The sequence below is a fragment of the Notolepis coatsorum genome (assembly GCF_963971535.1).
Source record: "Notolepis coatsorum genome assembly, chromosome: 7".
NCBI classification, from domain to species: Eukaryota; Metazoa; Chordata; class Actinopteri; order Aulopiformes; family Paralepididae; genus Notolepis; species Notolepis coatsorum.
The window spans coordinates 37,187,643-37,212,931 of NC_140171.1; the positions used below are offsets into that span (position 1 = coordinate 37,187,643).

At 45.6% G+C, this 25,289-nt stretch overlaps 1 protein-coding gene across 1 annotated transcript in view; it reads right to left on the reverse strand.

Moving 5' to 3' along the window:
• klhl5 (kelch-like family member 5) overlaps positions 1 to 16,003 on the reverse strand; it is an 82,714-nt gene extending 66,711 nt beyond the window's left edge. The window contains 2 exon segments of the mRNA XM_084319031.1: positions 300 to 488; positions 15,365 to 16,003. Of these exon segments, the coding sequence (XP_084175157.1) occupies positions 300 to 488; positions 15,365 to 15,963 (788 nt within the window). The 5' untranslated portion in view covers positions 15,964 to 16,003.
• Positions 16,004 to 25,289: the final 9,286 nt, after the last annotated feature.

The window sequence follows — 25,289 nt, forward strand, 5'->3', positions numbered from 1 at the left end:
GTTTATTTTTCAATGTGCCGCTTTAGATTCAGACACAATGGAGAGTTAGCTTGCATACATTCCATGTGTCTGACGGGTCAGGCTATGGTTAGATTTAGGGTTGGGCATATGGTTAAGGTCAGGGTGAAACAAGTGTGTGTGTGTGTGTGTGTGTGTGTGTGTGTGTGTGTGTGTGTGTGTGTGTGTGTGTGTGTGTGTGTGTGTGTGTGTGTGTGTGTGTGTGTGTGTGTGTGTGTGTGTGTGTGTGTGTGTGTGTGTGTGTGTGTGTGTGTGTGTGTGTGTGTGTGTACTACTACTACCTGTGTGTAGGTATCCTCCTGTCCCCGGCCACCAGGGTGACGTCACACAGCTGTCTGCTCCTCAGGTAGCCCTCCATCTTCCTGAAGGTCAGGTCGGCGTGGGAGCGAGAGATGAACACACAGTCCTCTGGACAAACACACGCCTCCATTGACACGCATGAGGACAGCGTGGCACTGCTGTGTGATGTCCTGCATGCACACACACACACACACACACACACACACACACACACACACACACACACACACACAGGTTTTGAGTTCATGTGTTGAGGATCTCTTGTCAACACAGGGTTATATGACAGGTGTGTGGACAGAACTCCAAAGCACTTGGTGTGTCATCGATTCTCTCTCTCTCTCTCTCTCTCTCTCTCTCTCTCTCTCTCTCTCTCTCGCTCCCTCGCTCTCTCGCTCTCTCTCTCTCTCTCTCTCTCTCTCTCTCTCTCTCTCTCTCTCTACAGGGTTATTGTGTGTCGCCAGCAGCGGACAAAGCCTTTTTAATGGTGTAATTACTAGGCGTAAATGACCAGATAAATATAGCCCACTTTAAAGGGATGCTGCCAATTAAAAGGCTATGGGAGCCGGGCCCATAGGACACACACACTCATTTACTCTGCTCCCCGACGGCTCCCAGGAGCACTGTATCTACCCCGACAGAAAGGGAACACGGAGGGGGTTGGAGCCAGAATGGCTCCGACATTTGCTATTTCACCACCAGTGAAATAGTTGGGGCCCAGGGCTGTTACTGTATGTCTTACTCTTCGAACTGAGCCAATGGTGTGTGTGTGTGTGTGTGTGTGTGTGTGTGTGTGTGTGTGTGTGTGTGTGTGTGTGTGTGTGTGTGTGTGTGTGTGTATGTGTGTGTGTGTGTATGTGCGTCGTGCATGCGTGCGTGAGAAATGCCTCAAAGATAAATGGTGAAGTATGGCTTCTCTCTCACCCACTGGCCAGCATGGCTAGCATGTGTGTGTGTGTGTGTGTGTGTGTGTGTGTGTGTGTGTGTGTGTGTGTGTGTGTGTGTGTGTGTGTGTGTGTGTGTGTGTGTGTGTGTGTGTGTGTGTGTGTGTGTGTGTGTGTGTGTGTGTGTGTGTGTGTGTGTGTGCGTGCGTGCGTGCGTGCGTGCGTGCGTGCGTGCGTGCGTGCGTGCGTGCGTGCGTGCGTGCGTGCGTGTGTGTGTGTCCAAAGCCCAGGATATTGATTGAGGCTCTGTCTAGTATATAACAATACACAATCTACCTTAGTTTGGACCAAAAACACCTCTGATAAAACAGGAGATACGGTACAAATAGAACACACACACACAATGCATGACAAAATTGGAAAAATGTGGCACACTGAATAAGTAGATTTAATGTACCAGTGTTTCACACTGAATAAGATGCTCCCAGTAGATGTACCAGTGTTTCACACTAAATAAGATGCTCCCAGTAGATTAAATGTACCAGTCTTGTACCAGGGGCTACAGTGGCTCAGGAGGTAGAGCGGTTGTCTGGTAAATTGTAAGGTTCCCGGTTCGATTCCCGCCCCTCCGTCGAATATAAATGCACCATTTACACTGAATAAGATTCCTTCACACAGGCCTTCTCCAGGGTGAGCTTGAAACACTGGTACATTAACACTTTCAGTGCCCAGCAGGGGGTGCTCATTTAGTGCTTGAATGCCCACCATCCACTCCAATGTTAACGTTAATATCGCCTAATCTATGTTTTAAATTATGTGTCTAATCTGCCCGACTAATTTTCCAGTCAACATTGTCGAAGCGGATTGTTTTTCTATCGGTTCATTTCCGTTTTCTAGCATTTTGAAAAGCCCTCGTTTTCAAGAAAAAAAAAGAATCCCTGATGTACTGTAATATTGTAGAACGTTGTAATTTTTCTGCCTATTTATGAATCGTTTTCAAATAAACGCTAGATTATCGATAGTATATGTGTACGCATGCACGCTGGTGCCGCACGCTGAAAATCGATTATCCTAGTTCCTGATCACTCGCACAGTCAAACAGCCTGGGGGACACATATGGGAAAAGCTTATATCTCCGTGAAAACGGGTCTGATCATCCCAAGACTGGTAAAATAGATTCCTTACCTGAGATCAGATGGTATCCAAATGGATTATTCCAATTCCTGATCGCCATTCCAAAAATCAATCCTTTTATTGATCCCACGCGTATACTGTAAAACACAGTAACCACGCTGTGCTGAGGGTCCAGCATGAAGCTGATCGGCGCCGGTTACATGCGTGAGAAGTAAAACGTGGATTCCGGGTTTTTTTTTCTCATGTATTTTCATTGAGTCCAATCCAAAAGGGTGAATTACCATCTGGGAGACGATAGGGGGCGCTTTTTTCACATCTGAGCGCCTGAGGTGGCTGATTTACCAACGGTAGACTCGCTTGATGCAATATGAATTCAGAACGCTAATAAAAAAAATATACGAATATTCTCGTTATGGGCATTCAACCCGCGGGGGTAAACCCGAGAAATCTCGGTTTGGGCATTCAAAGTGTTAAAGGGGCACTTCAGCAAAAAACAATGCTGACTTATTTTGCACATAATGTCACGCACATCCAAAAACCCTAAACTGTTTAGCACACATTCATTTAGTTTCACAGTTATTAAATTAGTTTGAATATGGCCACCATTGATGTCATTGGGGACACGGAGCCCCTGTGTTAATTACAGCAACATGAAATTATAAGGTAGCAAGCTGTCCCTATAAGACAAGGTATTGCTATTTTTCCATCTACAAAAAGTTGTAGTGTGTCTGAGTTGGTATAGGCCTCTGTAGCAGAGATACCAATCGATCACTGTGTAACCACTCTACCCTGTTAGTCTTCCTCTTATCCTCTTCTATTCTTCATCCTCAACACATCTCATCCATCACTGTGTAACCACTCTACCCTGTTAGTCTTCCTCTTATCCTCTTCTATTCTTCATCTTCAACACATCTCATCCATCTTCCCCTCCTCCCTTCTCCATCCCTGTTTCCATCTTGGCCTCTGCATTTTTTTCTCCTGGTCTCTAAGCGTGTGTGTGTGTGTGTGTGTGTGTGTGTGTGTGTGTGTGTGTGTGTGTGTGTGTGTGTGTGTGTGTGTGTGTGTGTGTGTGTGTGTGTGTGTGTGTGTGTGTGTGTGTGTGTGTGTGTGTGTGTGTGTGTGTGTGTGTGTGTGTGTGTGTGTGTGTGTGTGTGTGTGTGTGTGTGTGTGTGTGTGTGTGTGTGTGTGTGTGTGTGTGTGTGTTCTATGTGCATGCACGTGTGTGTGTGTGTGTGTGTGTGTGTGTGTGTGTGTGTGTGTGTGTGTGTGTGTGTGTGTGTGTGTGTGTGTGTGTGTGTGTGTGTGTGTGTGTGTGTGTATGTGTGTGTTTGTAGGGGAGTGGTGTGGCTGAACGTTGCCAGAGGAGGTGGCTTTGAAGTGGGAGACCGCCGCCTTCCAGTCCCCTTAATTGAGCCTGGCAGCCATTTAACATGGACACATGTGTGTGTGTGTGTGTGTGTGTGGATCAGCACTGCAGCCAGATTTTTGTTCACCCCTGCACTGAATGTGCACACACACACACACACACCCCATCCTCAGCGATTTGTTATTTAGCTTCATTAACGATTGAGCCAACAGTGCTGTAGTGCAGGAGGAACATTAGAACGTAGGCAGCAGCTCAGTGCTCTCAGTTAAACAGCAGCGTTTCTGTAATTTTGCGTGTGTTAAGTTCACTAGTTCAAGCACTAGGTGCATGTAGAGTGTACACTGCGAACGAGCCAGACTACTTAATATGGGTGTCAGACAGTGTTACATCTCTGAAAGCCTGGGCCCTCATTTATCAATAATGCGTAGAAAGTGTTCTATTTTTGTTCCTAAGCACGGAATTTAGAATGTCTCTACGCACAGAAAAATCGTGATTTATCAAACGTGCGTACACAGGTCCTACGCACACCTGCACACGATTTTAAGTATTTGCATACAGAACCGCCTCTAATTAACCATATATGGTAATGAAACACCCCCATGGAATGTAGAATAATGGACTAAGTGGACTTGAAACTTCACTGAGAGCGAGTCCTCCGTGATCACTGATCAATCTCGCTCTCAGTGAAGTTTCAACGGAGGTCATCTATTCTACCAACAAATTGAAGCTAGAGAGCATTTCGTTGTGACCAATCTTATTTGGAAACATGACACAAAATAATAGTATTTAGCTTTTTATTTTAAACAATATTTAATCGCATTTGGAGGTGGGTGTTCTGCGTCTGCCCCCGGTACCAAACAAGCAGGCCAACTGCGCTCTAAAGGGCTCTTGTTCACGTGTGAGCATTGCACTCCTGTTGGGTCGTTCGTTGGGTTGGTCAGAGTCATATTAACTATGGCTTCAGTGGATAACCCCGATCACCTGCATTTAAGCGATATTTTAATTACAGATACCCCAGTAATAACATTACAATTTAATTCAATACAATGCGTGCCTTCCTCCCGGTCACCAGCAACGACATGTATCAGCCAAATAAAATGCACATCGCAACATTTTGGAATCCCTTTCTATTCACATAACTGAATTTGTGATGGAGCTTTGACAGCTACATGGGTGGTACAGTAACAGTCTATTGCTCGATCCATCTCCAATATCACGATGGACCGTGCCGGTGGCCAAAGACCCGAGGGTGGAGAGGACTTGAATGTGCATGGGGATGGCATTTGTGCGTTTTGTTCCACGCTCCAATTTGGGACCCAAGTTGCGGTACAAATCAAGGAGAATGTGTCTCGGGTAGCGGACTCTAGTTAATATTATGTTCTCTCTGCAAATATACTGTCCTATCTGAAAACAGCTCCCTGCGGAGCGCAGTCAGCGCACCCCGTAGTATTCCGATAACGCTATTATAGATAAACCATGCTGCATTCATTCAGAAAGAAAGACCTATTCCAAAAGCTATTCATGGGTGTCGCTATTTTACAAGTCTGTCTCATGTGCAGTCTTCATATTCTACCGCTGGGCGCCATGTACGCAAGGTCTGAGCTGTGCATCGATATACGCACAATCTCAAGCACACGTTCAAATTGATAAGTCCCACACTTTGCTTAGAAATGATCGTACGCACGGTTTACGCACATATCTGTGCGTACGCACCATTGATAAATGAGGGCCCTGGACTCTAACTCCACTGGAGTTATAGGGCCATGCAAAATTAATTGTTTGGCTCCGGTTGCCGACCGACCCTGCCGATTTATGTGCAACCCAAATATATTTTATGAGTTTAAAAAAATATATATATATATATAATATATATATATATATAAGTTTTATTAAATCTTAGTAAAAAAGTGCAGTCCGGGTGCTCCAGTAGCACACCATGTTACCGCGCTCGCGCGGGACTCCGTGCTGCGTCACGGATCTGGTTGACTCCGAGTTCGATTCCCGGACCCGCCGTCATTTGCCGAATGTCTCCCCCTGCTCTCTCTCCCGTTTCACCCTGCAACTGTCGGTCATGCTTGACCAGGAAAGCGATAAACGCTAAAAAATAAAGTTTAAAAAAAAGAAAAAGAAAAAAAAGTGCAGTCCATGTCAATAATGAGAATATATAAAAAGCAAGTATTTCACAATATTTGCACAGCTCTCTGACGTCAGGATATTTAGTGAGTAGTATTTAGGGGTGGCATTTTTAACCCATTCATTGCCAACCACGAGTATAGTCGGGTTAACTCGCCATCGCTTCCGTGCCAATCACGTGTCGGGTTTTAATCGTTATTTTTTTTATTAGCGATATCCATTCATTTTTCATCCATCCAGCCTGACGTTATCATTGGGAATGGGTCTGAGCTCGCAAAGGGCAAATACCGCCGCCTATCGTCTCCCGGATGGTATTGCACATCATTGGATTGGATTGGCTGGGACTGTGCATCAAAAAAATAAGTCCGGTCCAGGTTTTACTTCTCGGGGCATGCAGCTGGATACTATTCCATTGAGTCCCCCCCACTGGGAGTATCGTGGATCATTGTGCTTTGGACTATAACGTTGGATCAATGGACGTGATCGATATTTGGAATGGCGATCAGGAATTGGATAAATCTTTTCGCATGACATCAGATGTGAGGTAAGGCCTTTATGTTACAAATCTTGGGGTAATCAGATGTTCCCATCACCGCCATCGGAGTGTGTGTGTGTGTGTGTGTGTGTGTGTGTGTGTGTGTGTGTGTGTGTGTGTGTGTGTGTGTGTGTGTGTGTAGGTTCACGCCGACCAAAGTACGGAGAAGCGATTTTTCAGACGCCACTTCTCTTCGTGCATAAGGACACATATAATATCGATTACGGCTGACTCCTATTAATCGATTAGTCGACTAATCGGTCGAAAGGAGCCGTAGTCGACTGGCCAACCTCTTAGTCGAATATAATAATTTTTTTTTTTTTTATCATTCTTTCCAAAAGTAAAGAGGCCTAGAAGCGTGGCTAACGCTAATGGCACGCATACCAGAGGTTAACTGCCTACGAAAATGGCACAGAGGCACTGAAAGAGGATTTCACCCATCTAATGAACACACTAGACTAGACAAATATCAAGATGTATCCATCAATGGACCAATTGCATGCTTTTGCAGAGGACAAGAAGCCTTCAGTCGACTCCTTCAGACATCAAGCACCCCCCACAGCCCAAATGGAATGATAACAAATTAAAAAAAAAAAAAAAATAATTTAAAAATATTATATATATATATATATATATATATATATATATATATAATATATATTTTTTTTTTTAAGTCGACCAATAGTCTACTAACGGCAAATTTTGGCCAATCCTAGTCGACCATCCAAATCCTTAGTCGGGGACAGCCCTAATATCGATAATCTAGCGTTTATTTGAAAACGATTATATTATAAATCAAGCGACAATGGCACGTTTTTTTTTTTCTTTTTTTTTAATCTTTTTCCCCCACATTTTTCCTCCGATTTTCTCCCATCCCAATGTTAGTCGTTATGCCAATTCCCAATCCCCTTCCTGGTCGCTGCGCACTTACCCCCCACAGTCGGTCTGGGAGAGTGGAGGCTATCACGTGCTTCCTCCGACACACGTCTAGCCAATCAACCGCTTCTTTTCACCTGGCAGCGCGGACTCTCACTGAGAGCGTGTAACGTGTGGAAGGATCACACTACCGCCCTTAGATCCTATCCGCGCTTAGCAGGCGCCCCGACCGAACTGTAGGAGTCGGGGCGACCCGGACCCACCCCGCCAGCTTCTCCCACCCTCTAATACTGCCAATTGTATTAGTGTGAACGGCCAGCCAAGCTGGTGACAACCCCGGAGCTGTGAACAGGCGAATCCAGCGTCTCCGGGGTTGGTGACGAACGCAATCTCCGTTACGCCACCTGACCGCCACGACAATGGCACGATTTCTAAGGAAATACATTTAAGCTCGATTTGCTGGAGTTTATTGAGATGAGACAGAACGCTCTAGAAATATATTGATATTCATCACGGTATAAAATGGAAATCTATGTATGAAAAAAATTTCAGTTTCGTGCATGTTGACTGGAAGCAACTCATTGACGATCACTGTGTTATTTAGATCTATTGCTATTATATTTTATATGTTTTAAGTACTCGCAAATAAGTCCTATTCTCCATTGGATATAGCGTTGGCACGGAAGGGCCATCAGCAGAGGCGCTGTTGGCCCAGAATGAGTTAATACTACTAACATTGTACTTTTGTAGTACAGTGTCTTTGTATTTTTAACCTTTAGTATTATGGATATTAAACATGCTGGCAGAGTACATGCATCCATGTTGTCGTGAAACATTTTATTAAATAGAATTCCCTATCCATAGTCGCCGTGGGAAAAAATTAAATAAAAAATCTAATTAAATAAATTCCCTACCTACCCATGGCCTTAACTGACAACCAACAGGAAGTTCAGCAACCAAACAATTTATTTTGTTAGGCCTCATCATCCCAGCTAAGAGGTGTCGGAGGCGGCACAAGGAAAGAAAGATAAACTGGTAAGAGAGCTGGCTTACGAGCAAGACTATGAGCTACACACACCAGCCCTGCCTAACACTAACACACCAGCCCTGCCTAACACTAACACACCAGCCCTGCCTGCCTAACACTAACACACCAGCCCTGCCTAACACTAACAAACCAGTGCTTGTATTTTATCATTGAGCGACAGGATGGTTGTGTTTTGACCTTGTGTTATGTACCAGGAGCTGATCACTCCTGTGTCACTGTGCAGGCAGGCCTGATTACTCCTGTGTCACGGGGCATGCAGGTGAGGGCTGCCAATTAGCCAATTAGTGCTGATTGGTTACCTGCTGGGAGCTTTAAAGCCAGCCCTAGTAACACACATGCAGAGTCGGTGCTTAGAGGGAGAGCTGTCACATTCTTCCAGTCCGTGTCCGTTGGGTTTACATTAGTACATTAGTTTACATTTACATTAATAGTTCCTTGCTATAGTAGCATTTTGAGTTAGAGCACAGGGTTTTGGTGTCGGTTTTGCACATAGGTTGCGTGCCTTGAGCCAGGGTCGTCACACCTTGTAGTGACAGATTAGTCCATTCATTTTAGCAAATATGCAAGACAAATATGCTAGCCCTGTTATCCAGTCGGGATCGGAGAGGTGGGCAGCGAGCTGGGACGCATTCTCCGTCAGAAACAAGCGCGCCTCATCCCGCAGCTCAAACAGGTGTCGCGCGACGTGCATTATGGACAAAGGAAATCCATAGGCTGAATATGATTTATTATCAGCATTTTAGGTCTATTATTTTACATTTCAAAAGCATTTCTTTTACCAGTTTAATGACAGAGGCACAAGCTCCACTGAACAAGATCCGCGGCAATATCAGAATGTTTAATAAAAATTCCTGTGGAACTGGTCATCCTCAGTCAAGAGAGCACTGTCAAGCGGCGTGCGTCTCGTGCCACTGTCGTTGTTTCGGGAACTAAACGAGATTGTAGTGTGGAAGCTGGCCAGCGGGGGGAGTGGGGAGGGGGGACTATCGCTCTCTGGGACGGAAATAAAAATCGTACAATTATAGTGCAAAAAAATATGTTCCTCCTGCCTCATTACTGTGGTCCTTTTATTTAACATTTAAGTGCTTTTGTTTTCAGGTTTGTATCTTTTATAATGAACCAACTGAAGTATTACCACAGCTGCAAACATTTCTTCTTTCATTGATAACAGTGTGTTCATTAGGGATGGGTATCGTTATGATTTTATCGATACTACTACTCTTATCGATACTGCTTAACGGTTTGGTACTTTATCGAAACTCTTATCGGTTCTTTTTGATTATTTTGCAAGATTTTTTTTTTTATTAAGAACAGAATCGACATTGCTTTATTATTCTTTTATATAACTATATTACTCCACATAGCTACTTTTTGATCAATTAATACAAGCAGTCAGATAAATTAACTATTTTGGGACTTTCTATTTTATTTAGAAAGTTCTTAAATCAGAATGTCCCACCCAATACTCAGCTGTTAAAAACGGTTCAATACTTCAGTAGAGAATAGAGATAGCGTGCGTGCGTGCGTGCGTGTGCGTGTGTGTGTGTGAGTGAGAGAGTGCACGCTTTGCGTAGTGGGCGTGTCAACAGTGTCAGCTGAACTCGCACCAAACAAGGCATAGGGAAATAGTCAGACAGACATCCCAGAATTATTTCATAATACAAAGTTTCTGAATGGATATTTGGATTAAACCAAGTTGTATGCAGTGATGAACGGTCTTTCCCCGCGGAATACAAGTTACTTAACGTTACACGGGTCAGGACTCGCGCTATCTAACGATAGCAGTGTAACACAGGTCGCGCTATGCATGCTTTTTTCGAGTTTCGTTTTCTCCGCTATGATGAGCTCTGCTCTGCTTCAGCACGGACAGCACCTGTCAAGTACCCCGTATGCATGTGTGAGTGTGAGCATTTTAGTGTGTAAGTGTAACTAACAGCCCCGCTCCTCGGGCAGAGGAGAGAGACAGAGGGAGGAGATATAAAAAACGGCCAGCAAGATTAGTTCGTGACGTTTAAATTCCTCGAAAAAAAGGAGTGAAATGCGATTGAAAGGGTTGAAATCGGTACTTGCAAGAGTGCCCCCAAATATTTTCCTCTACACGCACAGGCTAAATTCTGGCGCAATATGCGATGCCGTACGTGTACGCACTGTACAGCCCTGCACTACTAACACAGCAAACACAGAAAAACAACACCAGTGTTTGCTACTGTCTGCTGGTTGTGTCTTGCTGTTGCAATTGAGTGTGCGTCACCAGCTGTGTCCTTCACTATCACACCTTGTACTTCAGCCGCCTGCATCTGCTGGTGTTGCCTCAGGTGATGTAACAGTCTGTGCAGGCATCGTTTCGGCCCCCGGCATCTGATTGATTGGAAACAACTTGTGTATATGCTATCAATCTCAATGAAAACCACAAACTGCATGAAAGCCCTTGTGACTCACACACATCCTGGGGAGGCCACATACGACATAAAAGGTATGTGTACATGCCATACCTCCTTCATTCATTGGGGGAAAATATTTACTACGGACTATAGCATGCTATATACTATACTATAGCATCGACTGAGCACCTATTTAAGTAGGTCAATAAGACCCTCCTACATGTTAATACATAAGTCACTGGTCAATATAAGACCCTCCTACATAAGTCACTGGTCATCTTAGACCCTCATCTACTCATCACACACTCAAGGAGAAAGAAATGAATGGTTAAGGAGAGGTAAAGATACAGAGAGCACCCAGAGAGAGAGGGGGGGGGGGGGGGGTAGCGAGCAGCAGAGTTCAGAGGAAGCAGCCTCCAGCCACTTTGGGATTCTGACTGAGACCCTCTCCAGGATTTCATTTGGGATTCTGCCACCGCTGCTCTCGGAATGTCATCCATATAAGCCCGGATATACATTCAGAGGGAAGGCTGAATAGATTGGAGGAATAAGGGAGGGGGGGTGCACACACAAACACACACCGCAGAAAGTAATCACTGTGTTGGTATGGTAACCTTAACATGAACAAGGCCAACTCCGAGGCTGGATTGGATTCAATACGGGCATGCACATGAAAGAGTGCATGTTCTCTCTCTCTCTCACACCACACACACACACACACACACACACACACACACACACACACACACACACACACACACACACACACACACACACACACACACACACACACACACACACACACACACACACACACACACACACACACACACACACACACACACACACACACACACACACACACACACACACACACACACACACACACACACACACACACAGCTATGTTCAGCTTCCTGCATCTTCTTTTTACCTTTTGTAAATGAGGCTGGTATCTGTGTGTGTGTGTGTGTGTGTGTGTGTGTGTGTGTGTGTGTGTGTGTGTGTGTGTGTGTGTGTGTGTGTGTGTGTGTGTGTGTGTGTGTGTGTGTGTGTGTGTGTGTGTGTGTGTGTGTGTGTGTGTGTGTGTGTGTGTGTGTATTTCTATTAAGAAAAGTAATTTCCTTTGCGAGTGGTGCAGGGGATCCATCATTGTTGAGAATACAATATGGAGATCAGGTCTTGCATCACAATACACACATATTCCTCACACTCTTAAAATTAGAGCGATTAATCGGTCTGACGATTTAATCAGCCGAGATTGGCCTATAGGCTATCACAGACATAAATATTGGCTGATATGTCTGCTGATATAAAAAAAGATTACGGAACATAATGCAGAGAAAAATTCTTGGGGTAATTTAGAAATGCTGTCATCACAGTTTGTCTAGCAGAGTGCGCTCCGACTCTATTGTTTACATATAACTCAATTATAATACTCAGTCATTGTTTACATATAACTCAGTCATAATACTCACCCTGTCAATAGACTCAGCAGCACTGTCTACACATGAATCTCATAGCTAGCTTCATAGAATAGAGAATACGTGGTTTAAAGTTAGTAGAGAGGACATCAGATCTTTACCAGTGACTTCACTCATTAGAATATAGAATAGAGAGCGGCTGATTGGCGCAGTGGGCAAAGCGCTCGCCTATAACGCAGGAGACGCTGGGTTCGAGCCCAGCTCTCTGCGTTGCTACCGGCTGGCCGGTCGTTCATACTAACACAATTGGCAAGTGTTAGAGGGTGGGAAAGCCGGTGGGTGGGGATTTGACGTTGTGGACAGCAACTCCTACAGGTCGGTTTGGTGACGCCGGTGCGACGGAAGCAGGAAGTAGCGGGGGCAGCGTGAGCCTCCCACGCGTTACTCCTCGCCACTGAGAGTTCGAGCTGCTGCGGTGAAAAGATGCGACAGGCTGCCTTCTTGTGTACCGGAGGGGACGCGTGTAGTCTTTTACAAACAAACTTGTATTTTTCCGCGATCTGATTGGCCACTGACGTTTCTGGTCATGTGACATCTGCGCCAATCGTGTGACGCCTGTTTCTATCACTGGTTAAGCTTAGGCACTCTTTTGAAGTTGGTTAAGGTTAGAGTTTGTCTTAGAGCAGGGCGATAGAACACCAGCCCTGATTCCAAACTCTAACCATAACCAACTTCGAAAGAGTCGCCTAAGCTTAACCAGTGATAGAACTAGGCGTTAGGTAGTTTGCAGGCTGTTAGAGGCGGAAATATGCATCATATGCATTTGAAATATTATAGAATATAGAATATCAGGCCTAAAATGGTTATGCGATTAAAATGTGATTAATTAATTACAAATCCTGTAATTAATTAGATACATTTTTTTCATCGCCTGACAGCACTACTTATAACAATATCGATAATTATAGATATCGAGTGATATGATATCGTTATCGATATCGTGATATCATTTTTGGCCATATATCGCCCAGCCCTACTACCGTCTGTTCAAAATTTATGAAAAGAAACCTAACCTTATGCATTTGGGATTTATTTAGATTTTTTTCTATTGTACTGAACTCCAAACAAAACCGTGACCCCAAAACCGAGGTACGTACTGAACCGTGGCTTCTGTGTACCATTACACCCCTAATACATGTGATCAATATCAGCCGATATATGGATATCGGAATATTTTACTCCATAATATCACTATCAGCCCAGAAAATCCAGTATCGATCGACCTTTACTTAAAATACACACACAACAGTCTTCCTTTCTCTCTCTCTCTTCTTAACACACTCACTTAAAAGATGTTGAATACTGAATGAGCAGAACATATTAACAGATCAATAACACTGTCTTTGCTCTCACAGTGTGTGTGTGTGTGTGTGTGTGTGTGTGTGTGTGTGTGTGTGTGTGTGTGTGTGTGTGTGTGTGTGTGTGTGTGTGTGTGTGTGTGTGTGTGTGTGTGTGTGTCTGACTGATGTGTGCCTTGGGAGCATGGTGCATGATACCTTTCAGTTGCATCATCTGGCCACAAACGACCACTCTCTCTCTCTCTCTCTCTCTCTATCTCTCTCTCTCTCTCTCTCTCTCTCTCTCTCTCTCTCTCTCTCTTGTCTGATGACTAAATCACATTTTTGACATGAGATTATGAATAGAGTTAGCCTGGCAGCCTGTATACACACAGGCCAGTGACTAAGGGGCTAAAGAACAGGACTCATGACTAAACGCTTGGTATCTTATGCACCACCGCGTCCGCAGCCCGCTTAACATATGTAAATAAAGTACTAATCGACCACAGGAAAAAGGTATATTGTTATGTTATAGTCATAAGTAATATATTGACCTATTAGTATTTACAAAAATGTACAATGTGTACATAATATATGAAATTACACTTTTCCAATAGCCTCGCCCAAACCCTAACCTTAAACTAACCATAACCGTTGAACCCTAACCTTAATCCCTAACTTTATATCTTAAAAGAACCATCATAGTAATGCTGTGTTTGTATCAGGGTTGGTGGGTTAGTCTAGTGGTGAAGCACTAGCCAGCGACCGCTATCATTGTTGGTTCGTCTCCTGGTCGCTGTGTTGGTTTTGGACTTTTGCTGATACATTGTGTACCTTTTTTCCTGTGGTCGAGTAGTACTTTATTTACGTTTTCTGATGAAACTGTGTTGGTGTCCAATGAGGTCAGGGTTGTAGTGTTAAGGTATGGGTAGGTTTATATGTATGCAATACCAAGTTTCCAGTGAGAGCCCTGAAGAACCAGACAGTGACAATAACAGAGGACTAACAGACTGTACTATTGTATGTACACACATGGCTGAGCTTACAGCTTAAAGACACATATATTTAATATGACTGAATCCCATAGCCACAAGATTGTAGGTGTGTGTGTGTGTGTGTGTGTGTGTGTGTGTGTGTGTGTGTGTGTGTGTGTGTGTGCGTGCGTGTGTGTTTTCCAGTAGGCCATAGTTAGTGAAGCCTCATAATGAGGTTGAAAGGAAGATCAGTAGAGCTTGTATTGCCCCGGAGGAACACAACCATCATTATCCTTCTATTCTCACTCAGTATATAGTCTGTCCGTCTACCTCTATATCCCTCTGTATGTTGATCTATCTGTTTCTGTTCATTTACTGTACGTATATCTCTGTCCCTTGAGAGGTGTCCGTTTCCATCTTTCTGATCTGTCTCAATATATCTCTGTCCATGATGTCTCCCTGTTTCTGTCTCTGTGTCCGTCTGCTCTGTCTCATACAACTGTATATCTCTGTCCATGTCTCTCTATTTCTGTCTCTGTATCCAATCCATCTGCTCCGTCTCAGTATATCTCTGTGCATGTCTCTCTCTGTCTCTGTGTCTGCTCATCTGTGACTGAACATAAGATACGTTGAGATAAGATACGATTCCCTTTAACCAGACATAATAACCTAGTAGTACCATAGTCTCTGATAGTTCATCATCAAATTATGCTGTATTTTAAACTAACTAATAACTAATTCATTCAGCCTTCTTTTATTTTCAGCTGTCTTGAGAAAAAGTGATGGAGTGGGTTTAATATTGCGTTTAAAAAAAACGGTCCAAGGTTAACCTGGCCGGTTCTGACGGCATTTTGTCATTTCAAGTATGCCAGAGTATAGCGCTATAGCTCCGTGCATTCAAATAGTATCAAAGACTTGGACTCAATGTCATTTCTCTCATCATCCCATCCTATATACCTGCACGAGCTGGAGTCGGTGTCAGCTTGGTTGTTATTCTCCTCTGCGCCCGCCGCCCCGACCTCCTCCCCGCCGGTCCCAGAAACGGACGGCTCCGGTTGCGCCTGGGCCACCGAGCCCTCAACGGGGGGCTCCATGTTCATTACCGGGCGAGAGTGAGGGAGAGACGGAAGCGCGACCCACGACAGCAGCGCCACGGAGCTCCTACACTCGGGCTGGCTGAAGGAGCGGGGGCAGGCACCTCCCGTTGTCGCTGCCTCTGCCTCCAGAGCACCACGACTCCCCACCGAATCTAGAAACTTTCTGTTGTTGTTGCTGCTGTTACACAGGTTCGACCCGGCGCTGCCGCTGGCCACTAGACTGATGTGACTCCGACTCCCCGTACTGGCATTTACGCTGTTGGAATTTGCGCTGCAACAGCCACTAACTGAGGGTCCGTCTCCTCCGGGGCTGTCGTCGCCGGCAAAGTGACCTCCTAACGGCGGGGAGTGAGGAGGCGGGGGGACCGCGGGGTGGCCAAACCACCTCCATCGGATCCTGAGGATCTGTTTTACGTCGAACTCCTTCTTCGAGGAGGAGCTCGAGCCGCTGCTCGACATTCCAGGTCTCGAGACGGGAGAAATGGCGGGGGAGCCCGTGCCTTCTACCGTGAGGTGTTACTGTACTGTAAGCTGCACGCGCGTCTCTCTTGGCAACCGCGCACGCCTTCTGAGACTAGAGGGAGCGGGTTGGCTATGTTGGAGAGGGGGGAGAGAGAGAGAGAGAGAGAGAGAGAGAGAGAGAGAGAGAGAGAGAGAGAGAGAGAGAGAGAGAGAGAGAGAGAGAACGAGACAGACCACTAGTCACGTCCCTCCCTCGTACACTACTATACTCTGATTTCATATGATAATTCACTGTGCAGAAAGGAAGAGAGTGAGGAGAAAGATCCCCAGTGCCAAATGCCTTTACGCACAAACCAAACTGGAACATTTACCACAACAAGGCCAAGTGATACATTGTGTTCCTCCTCTTTGCCAAGGCATAGTAAGAGTTACATCTCCCCCAAAAGAAGACAAGCATAGGCTAAGTCAATAGGCCTGGTGTAGATTATTGGAATCAATAAAATAGCCGGTATGACTACATTATTGACCATCAGTCAGTGAGCCAAGAGATTACCTAATACAAACTGAAACACACTTCAAAAATAAAATAAGCCAAGTGCAGATGATTTGTATACTGATTTTGTGTGTGCGTGTGTGTGTGTGTGTGTGCGCGCGTACACGCACGCACATGCAACCATATGCTTGTCTAAGATTGAGTGAACTGGGGGCTATAGCAATCATTACCTGTTCATCAAAGTAATGAAGAGCAATGAAGCGACGGACATATACCCCCAGCCCCCCCCCCCCTCATTTCTCTCCATCACCTCTCTCACATTATCTCCTTTCCTTCTCTTCTCCCTCTATTTGCTGATGTTGTTTCCTCCCACTGTCTCTGCCGTTGCTCCACCGGACTCTCTTTCCCCGTCTAATTTGACAGACTCTCAAGCGACCGACGTGACCGTCGAGCACCAGCGGAACAGAGGGTAACGAGACCTACTGTAGTAACAGGCAGGTGTGTGGGTCTGTTGTTTGCAGAGATATAGAGAGAACACAACCCGGTGGCCGGTGCACTGACTCACCAGTGAGAACCAGAGTGCCCTTGAAAATAAAGTAAAGTATTTCACTGCTCCCTCTGTCCTCTCCTCACTTTATTCCCCGTTCCTCTCTCTCTCTCTCTCCTCAGAACGTTTATCCTCTTCAACCATTTTCAACTTTTCTCTCTATTCTTCTGCTTCTTCCTTCACTTCTATACCTTCAATATCTCTCCCCTCTCTCTCTCCTCTCTTCCCTCCATCTGCAATGCAGCATTCCCAGAGAATGATGATCAGTGAGCGGGTGGGTCCCAGAGGACCCATCTCTTCCAGGAGCTCCAGGCGTCCGACAGACCAGGCAGCCAGCCCCCCCCCCCCCCCCCCCCCCCCACACACACACACACACACACACACACACACACACACACACACACATACACTCACCTTCCGGAACAGCCCGGCACCCACAGCCACAGGAATCACACAGCCGGAAAACCGGAATGGCCAGTGTTCCGGCTGTATGATTCCGGAATCTCATGGTCCGCTGACAGAGGGGGAGGGTTGTGCGTTGGACGCCTCACTCTGATAGAAATCAATAAGTCAAGCAGTCGAGGTCAGTTTGTGAATTACACAGACAGTTACCTCTTACTTACAAAGAAACCTCCCACCTAACCTATGAGCTCAGAGACCCACCCTTTAGTGAATGAATGATTGCATGGAATAAAAGACAATGGCCTTTCGGCAAGCCTTATCTTCTTTATCGCCAGACTCTGCAAAACGGAGAGGGGCTTCAGGATATACAGAGTACTGAGTCAAGAACCACCCCACTGTTCTAAGTCTACCTCCGATCAATAAAGCAACGTCAATACACACGCACGCACGCACACACACACACACACACACACACACACACACACACACACACACACACACACACACAGACACACACACACACACACACACAGCTACAGTAGAGGAGAACAACAAGCAGGAGGGTGAGGACAATAAAGACCTGCCTGGAGAGAGTGTGTGTGTCAGTGTGTGTGTTTGTCATATACAGTAGATGGATGGTGTTGTATTATACTTATGGTTTATTTATTTTTCTCTTTCCCTGTCCTTATGTCCAGTTGTCTTAATTGTTATTGTTTAATATTACATTTGTTTACATTATTTATGTCTTATATGTTTAAAAAAAAAAAAACAGTATATACTGTAAACACTCCTATAAGATTGTCTCTCTCTAGGATTGCATGCATGCCGATAGTTCTAAGGGGTCTGGGACCGTAGAAATCTTCTTAGAATAGGGTGCGGCTGGGTGGTGTGGAGGTCTGGCACTCGCCTACAGTACCACTGCAGAGAAGTAGAAAGGCAACAAAAGATTCTTAGAATAGGAGTGCTAATCTGAGCTAATTTGAGACCTGTTTAACTAGTGAAACTCTATGGTCATGTGACCTGCTCAGTACTCTTGAAAATGTATTTTGCAGACAGGCCCCAAAATTGGTTGCAGGCTCATCATTGGCGCATCCCCCACAACCACAAGAGTAGGAATAGGATTTTCTTATCCTGGGTCCCAAAATGAATGAATACAATTTTCACATGGTTCCTGGACTGTGGCTCAGGGGCGGTCGTCTGGTAATTGAGGGTTCACTTAACCCCCTAACTGCTCCCGATGAGCAGGTCGGCACCTTGCATGGTTGCCTGTGAGGCATAAGTTGTAAAGTGCTTTGGTTAAAAGTGCTACATAAATGCAGTCCATTTTATTGCACGTTTTTGGAACCCCAGTCTTTTGGAACCCCCGTTTTCCGTCTAAATTCATACTCGTGGTTCTTGAAATAAGTCTTGTAAATAATTCCTTTTCACTGGATAAATGGGTGGGCCACTCATCCAGAGGATGTGCCACCTGGCCTAAAATAGGCTGTTTCAATTGGTTTTAGTGGAGGGTTTTAATGTGTCACGGTCTGAAGGCTGTTTCACGCGCCATTCCATAAAGGAAAAAAAAATCTGGGGGGACGTACACTTTCAGCGGCCTGATGGCGGCACAAGAAGAGGCACGCTCACACAAATCAATAGGGTTCTCTCTTTCGGGGGAAGAATGTTCACAGCAAATTAGAAAACACTGTCCTCAGAAGATGCACTCACCCTTGGAATCTACTTCTCTCTTACACTAGGGCAGCCCAGGGGTCAGCAACCTTTACTATCAAAAGAGCCACTTTCCCCCGTCCCACAAAATAAAATGCTCAGGGAGCCGCACAACCTATTTACCCTTAAAATGAAGATAACACATAGCGGCTACGTGGCGTAGTGGGCAAGGCGCTCGCCACGAATGCGGGGACGCTGGGCTCGCCTGTTCAAGCCCAGCGCTCCACATTGCTTTCAGTTTAGCTGGTCGTTCATACTAATACACATTGGCCGTATTAGGGGGTGGGAAACTGATGGGTGGGGATCGGGCGTTGTGGACAGCGACTCCTACAGGTCGGTTGGTGCGCCTGCGCAGTAGAATCAGGAAGTGTCGGGGGCAGCGTGAGCCTCCCACACGTTACTCCTCGACACTGAGAGATCGAGCTGCGCAGGTGAAAAGATGCGACTGCTGTTACCTCAAGTACCGGAGGGGACTTGTGCTATGTATGACTTAGTCCACATTGCAGCCGGCTTGTGGGAGGCAAGAAACAGCGTTCGTGACAGGGGAGGGTTGAATTGGATGATACGAAATTGGGATGGGAGAAAATATAGAAAATGGGAGAAAAAGTGGATAAAAAAAAATGAAGATAACACAGTGTATAACGTTTTATATATCCCCATGCATACCCCCACATTTCATTTAGCATAAAACGCCGGACAATTGCATACCCAAAGTAATTTGCGATTTATTATACTTATAGCACACAGTTTGTTGCATTAATGGGATTATAAAGCAACAAAAAGAAAATATTTGACTTTTTATTGCTGTTTTTACCTGTTATAACAAGGAAAAAAAGAGGGAAAAAAATACTGGCTGTGTAGACCTATTTTTAAATAAAACACAGAAGAGGAGACAAAACACTGGTGTCTGTAGACCGACTTTGAAATAAAACCCTGAACTATTCAGGTATATCAAGTTCAAGTTTCTTTAATAGTTGTCATACAGAAGTACAGAATACTTTCATACAAAATGCTTCTTACTGTTACGCTCCAGAGACTGTGCTAGACAAGATAGTATCAAATAACATAGTATAGCATGTAATTTAGAAGAAGAAAATGAGGTCACAGTGTTCGGTATAGACATATGTACAATGTTCTGAGTTACCATATAATATACAATACTATGCAGTGTACTAATGTACAGTACTATCTAGTGCAAAGCAGAAATGGGAATATATTTGAGTCCTTCCCTTATTTGTGGAACATTTATAAAATAAAAAGTAGTCCACTTTGAAAAAAAGACTACCATGTGTAGACCTACTTTGAAATAAAACACAGAAAAGGAGAAAAAACACTGGCATCTGTAGACCTACTTTGAAATAAAACCCTGAACTATGCAGCTCTATTAGAGTCCTTCCCTTATTTGTGGAAAATCTATAAAATAAAAAGTAAATTTTTCGTTGTTCGCAAATTTCAAGTTTCAAGTTTCTTTAATAGTTGTCATACAGAAGTACAGAATACTTTCATACAAAATGCTTCTTACTGTTACGCTCCAGAGACTGTGCTAGACAAGATAGTATCAAATAACATAGTATAGCATGTAATTTAGAAGAAGAAAATGAGGTCACAGTGTTCGGTATAGACATATGTACAATGTTCTGAGTTACCATATAATATACAATACTATGCAGTGTACTAATGTACAGTACTATATAGTGCAAAGCAGAAATGGGATGAGGTACAATTTAGGTACAATTTACAGTAAGGTGTACGAGTTGTAGTGCAATCCTTCATCAATAAATATAAAGTGTGGGGAGTGGGTGCTACAGTGTGTTTGTTTAAAGTGGGTGTGTGCTATAAAGTGTGTGGAGTGGGTGCTACAGTGTGTTTGTTTAAAGTGAGTGTGTGCGTGTGGATGTGTGTGCTATGTGCGTTTGGTGGTTGTTGTTGTTGTGTAGTGTTCATTGTTCGTTTAGCAGCCTGATGGCCTGGGGATAGAAGCTTCTTCTGAGTCTTTCTGTGCTCGCCTTGAGACTCCGGTATCGCTTTCCTGACCGCAGCAGTTCAAAGAGGCAGTTGTTCGGGTGACTGGAGTCTTTAATGATTCTCTTAGCCTTGCCCTTGCAACGCTTGTTGTAAATGTTCTGGAGGGTGGGGAGCCCCCCTCCAATTGTGCGTTCGGCTGAACGTGTCACTCTTTGTAGTCTGCTTCGGTCTTGTGCAGTGCTATTCCCAAACCAGGAGGTGATGTTGCCGGTCAAGATGCTCTCTATTGTACATGAGTAGAAGTTCTTAAGGATCTTCTGACTGACTTGGAACTTCCTTAGGCGCCTGAGGAAGTAGAGGCGTTGTCGTGCCTTCTTCACAACACTGTCAATGTGTGTGGTCCATGTCAAGTCCTCGGATATGTAGGCTCCGAGGTACTTAAAGCTGTTGACTCTCTCAACCGGTGCCCCGTCGATGCTGAGGGGGCTGTAGTCCTTGACCCCCGACCTCCTGAAGTCCACAATCATCTCCTTTGTTTTGCTGACGTTCAGGGAGAGGCTGTTTTCCTGGCACCATCCCGCCAGGACCTTGACCTCTTCCAGGTAGGCCCTCTCGTCGTTGGCAGAGATCAGGCCCACCACCACTGTGTCGTCAGCAAATTTGATGATTGTATTGCTACTCCGCTGAGCCACACAGTCGTGTGTGTACAGGGAGTAGAGGAGGGGACTCAGAACACAGCCCTGGGGGGCCCCTATGTTGAGGGTGATGGATGAGGAGGTGCAGTTGCCTGCTCTCACCACCTGGGGTCTGCCAGTCAGGAAGTCCAAGACCCACTGGCAGAGGTCATAGTTCAAGCCCAGGTCCCTGAGCTTGGCTATGAGTATGGAGGGGACTATGGTATTGAATGCCGAGCTGTAGTCGATGAATAGCATTCTCACATAGTTCCCCTGCCTCTTGTCCAGGTGTGATGCTGCTGTGTGCAGCACATGGGCTATGGCGTCCTCCGTGGACCTGTTGGGGCGGTATGCAAATTGCAGGGGGTCCATGTTGATGGGGAGGGAGGAGCAGATGTAGCCCTTTACTAGCTTCTCAAAGCACTTCATGGCTATGGAGGTGAGAGCTACAGGGCGGTAGTCGTTGAGGCAAGCAGGCTTGGATTTTTTGGGTACAGGGATAATAGTGGACTTCTTCAGGCAGGTGGGGATGACAGCCTGTTCTAAGGACAGGTTAAATATGTCAGTGAATACTGGGGCCAGTTGGTCGGCACAGACTTTTAGGACGCGGCCGGGGATGCCGTCCGGACCTGCTGCCTTCCTGATATTCACTTTTTTAAAGGTCCGCCTCACCTCATGCTCTGTTACCCTGAACACTGCGCCTCCATCAGCAGCCGACCCCCCCCCCCCCCATTGCCGTGGCTTGTGAGCTGGTGTTGTTATTACCATATATCACCATATATCAGGCATACAGGTAAGCCTTTTGTTGACTAAATATCTTAGTTGATGAAATATTTTTTCATTTCAGTGTCACAGTATGACATCGATCTCTAAAATAAGAGAATTTTTATTTTTATTTTTTATTATTATTTTTTGGCCAGGGAGCCGCAGCTGCTCGGAGCCGCAGGTTGCCGACCCCTGCACTAGGGGATGGCATGGGGGGGGGTGAGAGAAACTGTTCTGTAACCAGAAGGTCACAGGTTTAACCCCCCCCCCCCCCCCCCCTGCAGAAGACAGTCCATTGAAACCCTACCTGCTCACGGCTGACCTTGTGGCCTATTCTTTAATCCCAGCCCAAGAGTGCTGCCGAGTGCTTCCGCGTTTTCCCTGATTGGCCGCGACAACGCCTAGCACGCCCCGCGGCAGAGCGGCAGCCGTAATCCCCCCTGTTTTAACATCGACGGTTAGCTCAACTCGTTCGCCGCCTTGCTGTGGAGCCTGCGGTGCGTTGGTGACAAGTTCGAATCACTTCAATATTTTTTTATTTTATTTTTTTACGTTTAATTAATTTATCATCTCTCTATATAAACGTGCATTCTTTCGCCGGTTAAGTTTAGGCATTCTTTCGGAGTTGGTTAAGGTTAGGGTTAAGTTTAGGCATTCTTTCGGAGTTGGTTAAGGTTAGGGTTAAGTTTAGGCATTCTTTCGGAGTTGGTTAAGGTTAGGGTTAAGTTTAGGCATTCTTTCGGAGTTGGTTAAGATTAGAGTTTGTCGCAGAGCATGGCAATAGAATGCCTGTCTCTTTGTTGACGCGGAGGCAGCAGCCTATTTCCGCTCTACCGCTCTGCCACGCGCCGCGGTCACATGGCCAATCAGAGAAACGCGAAGCACTCTTGGGCTGGGATTAATATAGACGCGACCTTGTGCTCTGTTCCCTCGGGTGAAATAGACACATGTTCAAGTTCAAGTTTCAAGTTTCTTTAATAGTTGTCATACAGAAGTACAGAATACTTTTATACAAAATGCTTCTTACTGTTACGCTCCAGAGACTGTGCAAGACAAGATAAGTATGAAATAAAATAACATAGTATAGCATGTAAATTAGAAGTAAAAAAAATGAGGTCACAGTGTTCAGTATAGACATATGTACAATGTTCGATGCAGAATAAACGTAACTGAGTTACCATATAATATACAATATACTATGCAGTGTACTAATATACAATATTATATAGTGCAAGGCAGAAATGGGATGAGGTGCAATTTAGGTACAATTTACAGTAGGTGTACGAGTTGTAGTGCAAATCCTTTATCAATAAATATAAAGTGTGTTTGTGTGATCTAAAGTGTGGAGAGTGGGTGCTGCAGTGTGTTGTTTGTTTAAGTGAGTGTGTGCGTGTGGGTGTGTGTGCTGTGTGCATTTGATGGTTGTTGCATAGTGTTTATTGTTCGTTTAGCAGCCTGATGGCCTGGGGATAGAAGCTTCTTCTGAGTCTTTCTGTGCTCGCCTTAAGACTCCGGTATCGCTTGCCTGACCGCAGCAGTTCAAAGAGGCAGTTGTTCGGGTGGCTGGAGTCCTTGATGATTCTCTTAGCCTTCCCCCTGCACCGCTTGTTGTAAATGTTCTGGAGGGTGGGAAGCCCCCCTCCAATTGTGCGTTCGGCTGAACGTGTCACTCTTTGTAGTCTGCTACGGTCTTGTGCAGTGCTATTCCCAAACCAGGAGGTGATGTTGCCAGTCAGGATGCTCTCTATTGTACATGAGTAGAAGTTCCTAAGGATCTTCTGACTGACTTGGAACTTCCTTAGGCGCCTGAGGAAGTAGAGGCGTTGTCGTGCCTTCTTCACAACACTGTCAATGTGTGTGGTCCATGTCAAGACCTCGGATATGTGGGCTCCGAGGTACTTGAAACTGTTCACTCTCTCAACCGGTGCCCCGTCGATGCTGAGGGGGCTGTAGTCCTTGACCCCCGACCTCCTGAAGTCCACAATCATCTCTTTTGTTTTGCTGACGTTCAGGGAGAGGCAGTTCTCCTGACACCACTGTGACAGATTCTCTACCTCTTCCAGGTAGGCCCTCTCGTCGTTGGCAGAGATCAGGCCCACCACTACTGTGTCATCAGCAAATTTGATGATTGTGTTGTTGTTCCGCTGTGCCACGCAGTCATGTGTGTACAGGGAGTAGAGGAGGGGGCTCAGAACACAGCCCTGGGGGGCCCCTATGTTGAGCGTGATGGATGAGGAGGTGCAGTTGCCTGCTCTTACCACCTGGGGTCTGCCCGTCAGGAAGTCCAAGACCCACTGGCAGAGGTCATAGTTCAAGCCCAGGTCCCTGAGTTGGCTATGAGTTTGGAGGGGACTATGGTATTGAATGCTGAGCTGTAGTCGATGAACAGCATTCTCACATAGTTCCCCTGCCTCTTGTCCAGGTGTGATGCTGCTGTGTGCAGCACATGGGCTATGGCGTCCTCCGTGGACCTGTTGGGGCGATATGCAAATTGCAGGGGGTCCAGGTTAATGGGGAGGGAGGAACAGATGTAGCCCTTCACTAGCTTCTCAAAGCACTTCATGGCTATGGAGGTGAGGGCTACAGGGCGGTAGTCGTTGAGGCAAGCGGGCGTAGATTTTTTGGGTACAGGGATGATGGTGGACTTCTTCAGACAGGTGGGGATGACAGCCTGTTCCAAGGACAGGTTAAATGTCAGTGAATACCGGGGCCAGTTGGTCGGCACAGACTTTTAGGACGCGGCCGGGGATGCCGTCTGGTCCTGCTGCCT